Here is a 12122-nt window from a genome sequence, read left to right on the forward strand (position 1 = left end):
CTTCACTCTTCATCATTTCATATAAGTCCTTCCATGCCTTTCTAAGATCATTGAACTCATCATTTCTTTTTTTTTATTTCTTTTTTTGCTTTTTTTGGAGGGCAATTGGGGTTAAGTAACTTGCCCAAGGTCACACAGCTAGGTTTGTGTGTGTGTGTGTTAAGTGTCTGAGGCCAGATCCGAACTCAGGTCCTCCTGACTCCGGGGCTGGCACTCTGCTCACTGTGCCACCTAGCTGCCCTGAACTCATCATTTCTTATAGCATTAGTATTCTATCACAATCATACACCACAACTTGTTCAGCCATTCCCCAACTGATGGGAATCCCTGAAATTTCCAGTTCTTTGCCACCACAAAGAGAGCTGCTATAAACCCATTCACATCCAAAGTTGTAATTACTGTTTGTGAATTTCTCTCCATTTTATTTTTATTCACTATTTTCTTTCTCATCCTCTCTTTTTACCCTATCCATGTTACTTTATCTTTTCTCTCCACCCTCCCACCCCCCAGTTCACTCACCCCCCCAAGAGTTTCCCCCCATTTCCTCTCTTACCCCCAGTCTCAATCACACACCCCTCCAGAAGTCCCTTTCCCACTCCATCCTCCAGTTTTCTCATCTTTCTACATGTTCAGAAGTCTTCTACATCCTTGTAGGTGTACCTGCTGTTTCCTCTTCAAACCAGATGAAAGTAAATTTGCAACATTACCAGTCCTCCACACCAACCTGCTTCCTCTGTATTAGTTCTTCCTTTCATGTCCCATTTTTATAATAAATTGTTTCCTTTTACCTTTTCCTACCCAATTTTTTTTCTAGAATTACTCTACCATACACAACTCATTCCCAGCCTTTCTTTCAAACTACCTTAGTAATGACAATTTTAAAAATACTAGTAACATTTATATATATGTATATATAGTATATACATATATAAAATAAGTAAACAGTTTAACTTTAATGAGTGCCTTATAATTAGTCTTTAATGCTTTCATTATATTTCTTCTGGATCTTTTCTATCAAATTTTCCATTGAGGGATGGCTAGGTGGCACAGTGAATAGCGTACCGGCCCTGGAGTCAGGAGGACCTGAGTTCAAATCTGGCCTCAGACACTTAACACTTACTAGCTTTGTGACCTTGGGCAAGTCACTTGATCCCAATTGCCCTTCAAACATAAAAAAAACACTTTAAAATAATAAAAAAAATTTTCCATTGAGTTCTAGTCTTTTTATTACACACACCCTAAAGTCTTTCAATTCAACAAATGTCTTTTTTTTATTCAGGATTATATGCCACTTTCCTTGTTGCTTGCAATATTTTCTCCTTAACTGAGCAGTTTTGAAAGTTGGCTATGACATTCCTATAATTTTCCTCCTGGGATCACTTTCAGATGGTGAATGGCAGATTTTTTCTATTTCTACTTTATCTTCTTGTTCTGGAACTTCACAGCAATTTTCCTTAATAATTTCTTGTAATATTGTATCCATGTTCTTTTTTTTTTATCATAACTTTCAGGTAATCTGATAATTCTTATATTGTCACTCCTCCATCTGTTCTCCAAATCAGTTGTTTTTCTAATGAGATGTTTCAGATTCTCTTCTATTTTTTCTAGTTTTATTATTTCTTTGTGTCTTATAATGTCTGTCATTCAATTCATCTTGCCCAATTCTAGTTTTCAAGCTTCCTTAAGATTTTGGATCTTTTTTTCCAATTGGTTAACATTTTTTTCCATAATCTTCTTGTATTGCTTTTTTTTCCCTAATTTTTCCTCAATCTCTCTTATTTTATTTTTTAATTCCCTTTTAAGTTCTTCAAGAACTCTTTTTGGGCATGTGACCATTTGATGTTACTCTTTAGAGTAGGAGTGGCTTTTTTGCCTCACTGTCTTTTTCTGAATAGGAACCCAGATTTTCTTTCACCCCAGAGTGGCAATCTATGGTTTTTTCTTTTGTTTACTCATTTTTTCTTTTGTTTTATTTTTAGCAGTTTATTATTATAATAAGGTTTTAATCCTGAGTTGTGGGTAATGTTACCCTAACCCTTAGGTTCTCCTTACTGTTATTTTCTGAATTCTCTCCAGGGGTTCAACCTCAGGGATTCCTCTCCTTTCCTGAGTCACGGTTAGAGCTCCCACATATCCTGAAAATATTCTTGCTCCCTGCAGTGTTTCACATTCACTGGGCATGTGCTTGTTCCTCCTCACCCATAGCCACAGCCCAGGATCACCTCCAGTCAGCACCTCCATGTCTGATTTCCAGAAACAGCAGGGTGGAGGTAAGGGTCCTTCACTCAGCACCTGCTGTCCTTTAGGTGAAAGATTGTGAGGTGATTTGTTCATGAGGTGAAATGTCTTGTAGCCTACACAGCACCTCCAACTCCAATTCCCCCAGTGCCTTGTGTAAAACTATCTTCATTTTCTCTCATGCCCAATCTCAGCTCCTAGAGGTCTAATCTTCTCTGAGGTCCTCTCAAGTTATCTTAGGAGGATAACTGCTTTACCCCTTTATTTTTGTTGTTCTACATTCATTTTGGGGTGCTTGTTTGCAGAGAAAATCTGGAGAGCCTGGAAATTTCTGACCTACTCCACCATCTTCCCAGAATACCCCCCCATTAGAAATAGAAAATAATTTCAAAACATAAATAGCAATAAACATATGGTTAATTGACTTTGATATTTAAAATTGTGTATAAGAAAAATATTAAGTTTTAATAAAAAATTTCCTAACCCTGCCCTTTCCTACCTTTCCAGACTTATTACACCTTAATCTTCCCAATGCTTTCACAATCTAGCTACACTCACCTAGAATAGAATGATTTCTTTTGCCCATGCCTTTGCACTGACTGGCCTCCACACCTGGAATGTTCTGCTATTCATTCAGTAAGTATGTATTAATCTCCTACTCTGTGCCAGGCACTGGGGATATAAAAAGAGGCAAAAGCTAGCCCTTATCTTCGATGAGGTTGGAATTTAATGAAGGAGACAACATGAAAATAAATGTGTACCACATGAGCTATATCCAGGACAAATAGAAAATAATTAACAGAGGACAGATATGAGAATTAAGAGGGGTTGGGGCAGGATTCATGTAGAAGGTGGAATTTTAGTTGGGACTTAAGGAAACCAGGGAGATAAGAGACGTGTCAAATCTGCCTCTTAATTTTCTTGACTTCTTTTAAGATTGAGCTCAAATTCCTCCTTCTGTAGGCAGCCTTTCCTGGTTCCCCCTCCCTCCAGCTGCTAATGCCTTCTTCCCCTTTTGAATTACTTTCCATCTGCTCTGTACATACCTTGTATTATGTAGTTATTGAAATATTTTCTCCCCCATTAGAATGTACTCTCCTTGAGAGCACTGACTGCATTTTGCTGTTTTTTTGTATCCTCAGCATTTAGTACAGCTCCATGCCTGGCACATAGTCAGTGCTAATATAAATGTATATTGACTGACTCACCGAGTTATGATGTGTTGACAGAGGGACTTAAGTGCTAAGAAAAATCACAGACTTTTCACTACAGTAAGTGCCATGTAAGAGGAATGAATAAGAAAAATCAGAGAAGATAAATATGTAAGTAAACAGGTTTAAATTAAAGGGAACCAAGCCAGGAGATAAGGCCTTCCTGGGTTGGGGCTGGCCTAGGCAGCCTAAGGCAGGATTGTGGAATCTCATATCCCTTTTAGTTATGTCAACAACAGGAAACCATTCTACTCCAAGTAGGTATCAAGACTGTGCCAGGACTGTATTGGTCCTTAGGCACCTTCCACCCTCAGGTGTTGCTTAAGATAATTCAAGGCAGTGATGTTAAGGCTTAAGGGAATCTGGTGTGTAATGAAATTCATAGTTCCATTCTGCAGACAAAAAAATATCTAGAATCAAAGTTCATAAGCAGACATTGTGTTCTTTTTAAATAGATGGTTAAAATTGGTATCTTCTGTTTTATATAAACAAAATGTCCTACTATATGCCTTTTCTGCCTCCAAATGAGCCATTCTTTATAATAATGAATTTTTAAAAAAAAAGAAGAGAAAACAAAATCCAAAAAGCTAATCGATACATCTTAGGTTTTGACAACTTTCAGCCAGAGCAAGAGGGAATGAAAGGAAGAAGCTTAGCAAAATCTGCCCTTACACTTTATAAAAGGGGAAGATTTTAAATTATCGCTATAGCTTTCAAGATAAGGTAAAACTTGAACTAGGCCTTGAAGCATAGCAAGGTTTAATCCATATTGGATTCAGAAGCAAAGGAAAAGTAAATATGAGGTGTGGACTCTTCCTTTTTTCTTTCTATTTCTTCTTAGTCATCTCTAGGATCTGGGTATAGCTTGGAGACCTGGTGTCAGAAAACCTAGGATTGAATCTTGGTTTTTGTACTTTGTTACCCTGAATGAATCACTTAATCTCTAGCCACATTTAACCTTAAAGTAGGAGTGATATTTATGCTACCTTCTTCCTACTTCACAGGGGTATGCTATTGTGAGGACCAAAAAAAAATAATTGGCATCAAAGGCTTTGCAAATCATAGAATACTATATAGATGTCAGCAAAAAGATTCAGTGGATGGAGTTATGGACCCAGAACCAGGAAAACTTGAATTTGAATCTTGCCTCTGATAGAATTCTTTTGTGAATGCACCAGGACCAGGAGTTTTTTCTTTTCTTTTCTTTTCTTTTTTGCTTTTTGGAGGGCAGCTGGGGTTAAGCGACTTGCCCAAGGTCAGGAGTTTTGTCTTTGTAGGTCCTTTATACCTAGATCCATTTCCTTTTTATTTTGGAATGCTATCTGGTCTTCCGATAGGTTAGTTGTTGGATTTTTTAAATATTCTTGAAAGTATTCCTTTACTTTTGGGGGGTTCTCATTTTGTTAGCATGAAACTGCATAATCTTTTTTATTTCTAATTTTGCTGGGATTTCACCTTGGTCATTGTTATTTTATTAATTTGATTTTCTAGTCTCTTCTTTTTAATCATATTAACTAAAGGTTCATCAATTTTATTAGTCTTTCCAAAGAGCCAGCTTTTAATTTCAATATGATAATTTCTGGGTTTTCATTTCTGTTTTGTTTTTGTTTTATCTTTTTCTCCTCTAATTTTTAATATCTCCACTTCTGTGCTTATTTTAAGATTAAAAGTTCAAGCTGTTAATCCACTTTTTCTGTTTTGTCAATGTGTTTGTAAAGATATGATTTTTACCCTGAGGACTGCTTTAGCTGCATCCCAGAAATTTTGGCATGTTGTTTCATGATTATAATTTTCTTTTACATAATTATTCTTTGATCCGTTCATTACTTAGGATTTCATTGTTAAGGCTTTATTTGGGGCTGTACCTTTTATTTGTGTTCCTTAAAATAATTATTATTTTCATTGTGGTTTGTAAAGAATTACAAACTATTTATGCCTTTTTACACTTGTTTGCAATATCTCTAGACTCTAGTGGACAAGGTCAATTTTTAAATTGTTTCATGTGGTGTTGAGAAATATGCATATTCTTTTGCTGTCCCATTTAGAAGATGCCATAAGTCTTTTAACTCTATTTTCTCCAAAAATTTGTTTATCTCCATAACTTCCCTTTTGTTTATCTTTCTGTTAGATTTATTCAAAATGGGGAGAAAGATATTAAAGTCTCCTTTCACTTTTGTTTTCCTATCTATGTCTTCTTGTGCCTCAGATGTTTACTTAGTGAATTTGGATGCTAAGAGATTTGAAGCATATGAGTTTATTGTTTTTGTAAATGGTTCTATTTAGCATAGTATAGTTTCTTATTTATTATCCCCTTTTTAAAATTTTTGTATTTACTTTGTCAGCATGACTGTCATTCCTGCTTTTTGGGATTCAATTGATTCATAGTAAATTTTTTCCCATCCTCTTAGTTTCATTTTATGTATGTCTTTGCTTTTTTAAATGTTTCTTTTAAGCAACAAATTTCTTTTTATCTCATCTATTATTCTTTTTCATTTTATTGGATTGCTTAATCCATTCACATTTAAAGTTATGAGAGTTAGGGGCAGCTAGGTGGCACAGTGAATAGAGCATTGGCCCTGGAGTCAGGAGGGCCTGAGTTCAAATCTGGCCTCAGACACTTAACACAAAAAACTAGCTGTGTGACCATGGGCAAGTCACTTAACCCCAATTGCCCTATCTTCCCCCATCCAAAAAAAAAAAAAGCAAAAGGAAAAAGTTATGAGAGTTAGATTTTTGTTTTCCTCCATCAGTCTCTAATAGTTTTTTTTTTTTAGTTAAGATTTTTTTTTTCCTTTGCTGCTTTCCCCTTCCCCCACAATGTAAAATTATGGTATATTCCTTCAGTCACTTTGCCCTTTATTTTTAGGGTGGTCTGGTTCCCACTGACTCTCTTCCCTTCATCCTTGATCCCCTCCTCTCATTTGTTACCCCTTTCCTTTTGGAGTTTTGCTTATTAGATCTTCTTTTCTCTCTTACTTTTATCTTGTTAACAAATTGGCAGTATTCAGTGTTGGAAGCTTTATGGAATGATAGACCTATAAATACATTGTTGGTAGAATTGTCAAGTGATACAACCATTTTTGAGAGTAATTTGGAATTATGCAAATAAAGCAATTTAAATCCTTTGAACCAGAGACTTGATTACTGAGCTTATAACCTCAAGGATCCCATTGATAAGAAGGAAGCCCCCATATTCTCCAAAATATTTATAGGACACTTTTTGTTATAGCTAAGAATTGGAAACAAAGTAGATAACCCATCATTTGGGTAATGGCCAAACAAATTGTTATGCAGGAATATAATGGAATATTACTGTTCTGTGAGATGTGAGTGATGACTATAGACAAACATGGAAAGATCTATATGAACTCATGTAGAATGAAGTAAGCTGAACCAAGAAAACTATAAATGGTAACTGCAAGAATGTAAATGGAGAGAACAATGAATGATAAACCAAAACCAAAACCGAAGTAAATGGAACAAAACCATAAGGTTAAGCGTGAATCAGATGAAGAGATGTAAGAGGCCACCTTCAACCCAACACTTTGTAGAGGTGGGTGGTTCACAGGTGTTACATATTGCGCATGTTTTTGCAATTTTGACAACGTATTGTTCAGTTGGGCCGATTTTTTTTCCTCTCTAAAAATACTGTTTGTTGTAGGCGGTGGCTCTCTGGAAAGGTGAGAGAAAGGTATAATTGGGATAATTATGACATAGGAAATGGAAGACAGCAAGAAAAAATTTATTTTCAAAATAAATGTTGGTTATGATTTTTCTTGTTGCATTTGAAAAAGCACCGAGAAGGGGAGTTCTGGGCCCACCAGCCCCGAGGCCTGGCGCCCAAGGGCCTGGCCCTAACCTTCCCAGGAGCCCGCGCTGCCGGCCGGGGATTATCGTGGCGACAGGGTCTGGGCGGCCTGGAGGCGGCGGTGGCGATGGAGCCTTCGCCGGCCCCGGGCCCGGAGAGGCTCTTTGATTCACACCGGCTCCTCGTCAGTTGCGCGCTGCCAGACAGCGTCCTCCGCAGGTTCGTGGTCCAGGCCATGTGTGCGGTGCTGGGGTTTGTGGTCCGACAGGGGGCTCCCCGGCTCCGCGATCCCAGCGTCTGGGTCTTTATTTCCAGTCACGTGACACCCTTTGACCACAACATGGTCAACCTCCTCACCAGCTGTAGCACCCCTCTCATCAACAGCCCCCCTGGCTTCATGTGCTGGTCTCGGGGTTATGTGGAGATGGATGGCAGCGGGGAGTTGGTGGAATCGTTGAAAAGACTCTGTTCTTCGAGGGGAAACCCACCTGCCCCCTTGTTGGCTGTTCCCTTTAGAAGAGGCGACCAATGGCCGGGAGGGGCTCATGAGATTTAGTTCCTGGCCATTTTCTATCCAGGATATAGTTCAACCACTTGCCCTTCTGGTCCAGAGGCCCTTGGTCTCTGTGACAGTGTCCGATGCCTCCTGGGTCTCGGAGCTGCTCTGGTTACTTTTCGTCCCTTTCATAGTGTATCAAGTAAGATGGCTACGTCCTGCCCATCAACAGCCAGGGGAAGGCAGTGAGGCATTTGCCCTCCGTGTCCCGCAGTTGGTGGCCAGGGAGCTGGGCCAGAGAGGAACTCGACTCACACCTGCAGATAAAGCGGAACACATGAAACGGCAGCCACACCCAAGACCTCTCCCCCAGTCAGCCCGGCCTTCTCCCCCTTCTACACCTGGCCCCTCCCCTGGCCGGCAGCTGGCAGCTCTTTCTCAAAGAGTCAAAGAGGTTTTATCCCATGTGCCAATTGGAGTCATCCAGAGAGACCTGGCCCGAACTGGCTGTGTAGACACAACTATCACTAATCTGCTGGAGGGAGCTGTAGCCTTTGTGCCTGAGGATGTTGCTGAGGGGTCCCAGACCCTTCTACCTTCTGGGCCCTTTCCCACAACTCCTGTTTCCAAGTCCACCAGCTCTGACCCCGTGATCCCTCAGCCTGCAGCTCTGTTTGCCAAGTCTTCTTGGGCCCGTCAGGAGAGCCTGCAGGAGAGGAAGCAGGCGCTGTATGAATACGCCCGAAGGTGAGGTTGGAAGGAGCCTGGGAAACGAGGGGGAAGCAAGAGGAAGGGAGAAAAACCACATCGTCGGCAGTGCAAGTCCCACATGTCCCAACTTCCCTCCTCCCCATCCTGCAGGAGATACACAGAGAGACGGACCCAGGAGACTGACTGAGCCCACAGGACATGGAGCAAGCCAGGGCCGCAGGACTGAGGCCAGGGGGCAGGCCCCCCTCTCCCCCCAGGCCGGAGAGGTGGGGCGTGTGAAGGGAGGGATAGGGCTCCTCAACTTCCCATTAAATTCAGGGTTTTCACTCAAGAAAAAGCCCCGAGAAGCAACTCAGCTGGACCGGAAGCACAGAGGAGCCTTTTCATTCCAGCTAGATTCTTACACGAACTTTGACACCATAAGCAATCCAGTGTGGTAGCACGGTATTCAAGTAAGTCAAAGGACACTCTCTTCTGGGGTTTGACCAAAACTAGAGGTCAGAGAAATTAAGTTTAGACCTACATCTTGTGCCATATGCTACAATGAAGTTCAGATGTTTGTGTACCTCGGTGATAAATGATAGCATAAAAAAATTAGAAATACCTTCCATAACTGGCTAGGGGGAGGCTTCTGACCTAAACAAGGGGCAGCAATGACCCTAAAATAAGGCACAGGAGATTTGAATTATATAATGTTGAAAAGCTTCTGCATAAGAGAATTAAATGCAATTTGAATCAGAAGGGAAACCATGGGGCCAGGGATCTTTACCTCATATTGCCCTCACAAAGGTCCAGTATCTAAGGTCTACAAAGAATTGATACAAACATATAAAACCAAGAAACATTCCCTGATAGATAAGCAGTCAAGGAACAGACAATTCCCAAATGAAGAACGAAAGTTATCAACAACAATATGAAAAAATGTCCAAATCACCAATAATTAGAGAAATACAAACTGTCCTACTTCATATCTACATAAGGCTGGCAAAGCAGACAAAAGAGGAAAACAGTTATCGGATGGCAAGAGAACTAGGCCACTGTTGGCAGAGTTGTGACTTGGTTCAAACATTCTGGAAAACGATTGGGGACTATTTCCCAAACATCACCAGACTAGATGTATCTTGTGACAGTGAGAGTACTATTAGAGAGATAATACCCCTAAGAAGATCAAGGACAGAGGGAAAAGAAAGCACATGTACAAGAATATTTATAGCAGCAGTTTTTGTTGTAGCAAAGAACTAGAAACTAAGGGAGTGCCCTTGATTTGGGAAATGGCTGAACAAATTGTGACATGGTTGTAAGAGAATTTTTTTCCCCCATAAAAACAAATACTATGATGGATTTAGAGAAAAACCTGGGAGTACCTGTATGAACTTCTATGGAGTGAAATGAGCAAAACCAAGACAACAGTTTACATTAGGACCATGATAATAATGTATGGAGAAACAATGTTGAAAGAGCTTTTAACTCTGACCAAAGTATCAAACAATTGCGACTTCCAAAAACTGATTATGAAACTTAACTTTCACCTCTTGGCAGAGGGATAAAGGAAAGAAAAAAAAATTATTTTAAAAATTATTTAATATGTTATTTTCCCCCAATTACATGTAAGAATAATTTTTAGCATTCATTTCTTAATACTTTGAATTCCAAATCCTCCCTTCTTCCCTTCTCACATCATTGAGAAGGCAAGCCATAGGTTATATATATATGTGCAGTCATGCAAAAATATTTCCGTATTAATCATGTTGTGAAAGAAAATACAAACAAAAAAAACAAGAAAAATAGTTTAAAAAATGCTTCAATCTGTATTCAGACTTCATTATTTCTTTCTCTGGAGATGGAAGGCTTCATCTTATGTCCTTAGGAATTGTCTTGGACCATTGTATTGCTGAGAAGAGCTGTCATTCCAAGCTGGTCATTCTACAACATTGCTATTATTGTATACGCTCTTCTCTTGGCTCTGCTCACTTCATGTGAATCTTTCTAGGTTTTTCTGAGAGCATCCTATATTTCTTATAGTAGAATAATAGTTCATTACAATCATATACCACAACTTGTTCAGCCATTCCCCAGATGATGGGCATTCCCTCAATAGGAAAAGCATTTATTAAGAGTGGATGGAGTGCCAGGAATGGAGTCAGGAAGACTCATTTTCCTATATTCAAATCTGACCTCAGACACTCATTAGCTATGTGTCCTTAGACAAGTCACTTAATCCAATTTGCCTCAGTTTCCTCATCTGTCAAATGAATTGGAGAAGGAAATAAACTACTCTAGTATCTTTACTAAGAAAACACTAAATGGGGTCATGAAGAGTCAGACTTGACTGAAAAAATGACTGAACAACAGCAACATTATGTACCAGGCACTTTAAATAATCATATTATTTACCAATTTACATATGCAATACTGTTCTCACTGGAGTCTCTATTTTGTGAAGTGGACCAGGCTATCCTGCCTTCATTCACCTCTCAACCTTGTTCCTCTCTTTCTGAACTTCAAAACCATGCCTCTACTCCTGTGACATTCTGGGAATTCACTCAGCACCTGCAGTCTGCTCATTCTCTAATTTCCCTTTGCAAGTCCTGACCAATGTTTTCCATTGGTGAGTTCCTCCTGGAACCTCTATTTTGTGAAGGGGTCCAGGCCAACCTACCCTTATTACCCTTCTAATCATGTTCTTGACTTCCTGAACTTCAAACCATGCTCCTAGTGGGGAAGAGGGGAATACCTTCTTTTCACTCCCCTCCTCCTGCCTTTCAGCTCCCCTTCCTGAGTTGTGTTCTTTCATTAGAATGCAAGTTCCTTGTAAGTAGGGACTGTCTTTTGGTTCTATCCTTTCCCCCATTCCTCTCTTATTTCCCACTGTCTCTCCTTGATCCACGGATGTAGTATTACTTCTCTTTCAAGAGCGTCTCAGGAATACTTTCAGCCATGACAACAATTTCAATCAGTTAAGCTTCAAGAGTTCAGGGTTTTTAATGGGAAAATGCATCAGATGCCCCCTATTCACAGAAGACATTGTTTTGATGTAATGTGTTGGTATCATATAATGGCTCCCAAAGGGAAAAATCTCCCTGTATTAAAGGTTTCATTGACCCTGAAGTTTAATCTGTGATGCTGTTTATGATCTTGTTTTAATTAAATCTCTTGAGTATTGCCTGTTGAGATGAATGGTTATCTTTCATCTGCCACAGTGGCAACTTGTTTCTTCTGCATCATCACTTAAATATTACCCTACACTTACCCTACACTACCTACCTTGTTTTTTTGTCAACACTTGTATAACAATGAATGGATTCCTGTAAATAGAAAGAGAGATGTTTATTAACTCAGGTTCAATAATGTAGAAGCCATGCTTCCAATTGACACAAAACCAATACAGGGAAAATGCTGAAAACATGTGTATGTATACAATAGTACCCACTCTTTACAGCATCTAAGATCCCTAATTTAAATTAATGAATATGATGTTTGCTGGGGTTGATTTAATAATTTTCAAAATATGCTAAATGTCAAAGCCCTGTTTCCATATTTAGCATCCAGATTATATTCCTATCTTCTTTCCTTCCTTCCTTCCTTCCTTCCTTCCTTCCTTCCTTCCTTCCTTCCTTCCTTCCTTCCTTCCTTCCTTCCTTCCTCCCTCCCTTCCTCT

The 12122-nt window shown here is 39.5% G+C and overlaps 1 protein-coding gene across 1 annotated transcript; it reads left to right on the forward strand.

Annotated features, from left to right (window-relative positions):
- The first annotated feature begins 7256 nt into the window (after positions 1–7256).
- LOC138174377 (lipid droplet-regulating VLDL assembly factor AUP1-like) lies at positions 7257–8824 on the forward strand. The gene is given in 3 exon segments (XM_069104676.1): positions 7257–7759; positions 7761–8500; positions 8615–8824. Coding segments are annotated over 3 exon segments (1152 nt in total). The 5' UTR covers positions 7257–7384; the 3' UTR covers positions 8652–8824.
- The last annotated feature ends 3298 nt before the right edge of the window (positions 8825–12122 follow it).

The sequence above is a fragment of the Petaurus breviceps genome, unplaced genomic scaffold (assembly GCF_028583685.1).
Source record: "Petaurus breviceps papuanus isolate PSGF00001 unplaced genomic scaffold, PetGlider_PUasm1.0 688, whole genome shotgun sequence".
NCBI classification, from domain to species: Eukaryota; Metazoa; Chordata; class Mammalia; order Diprotodontia; family Petauridae; genus Petaurus; species Petaurus breviceps.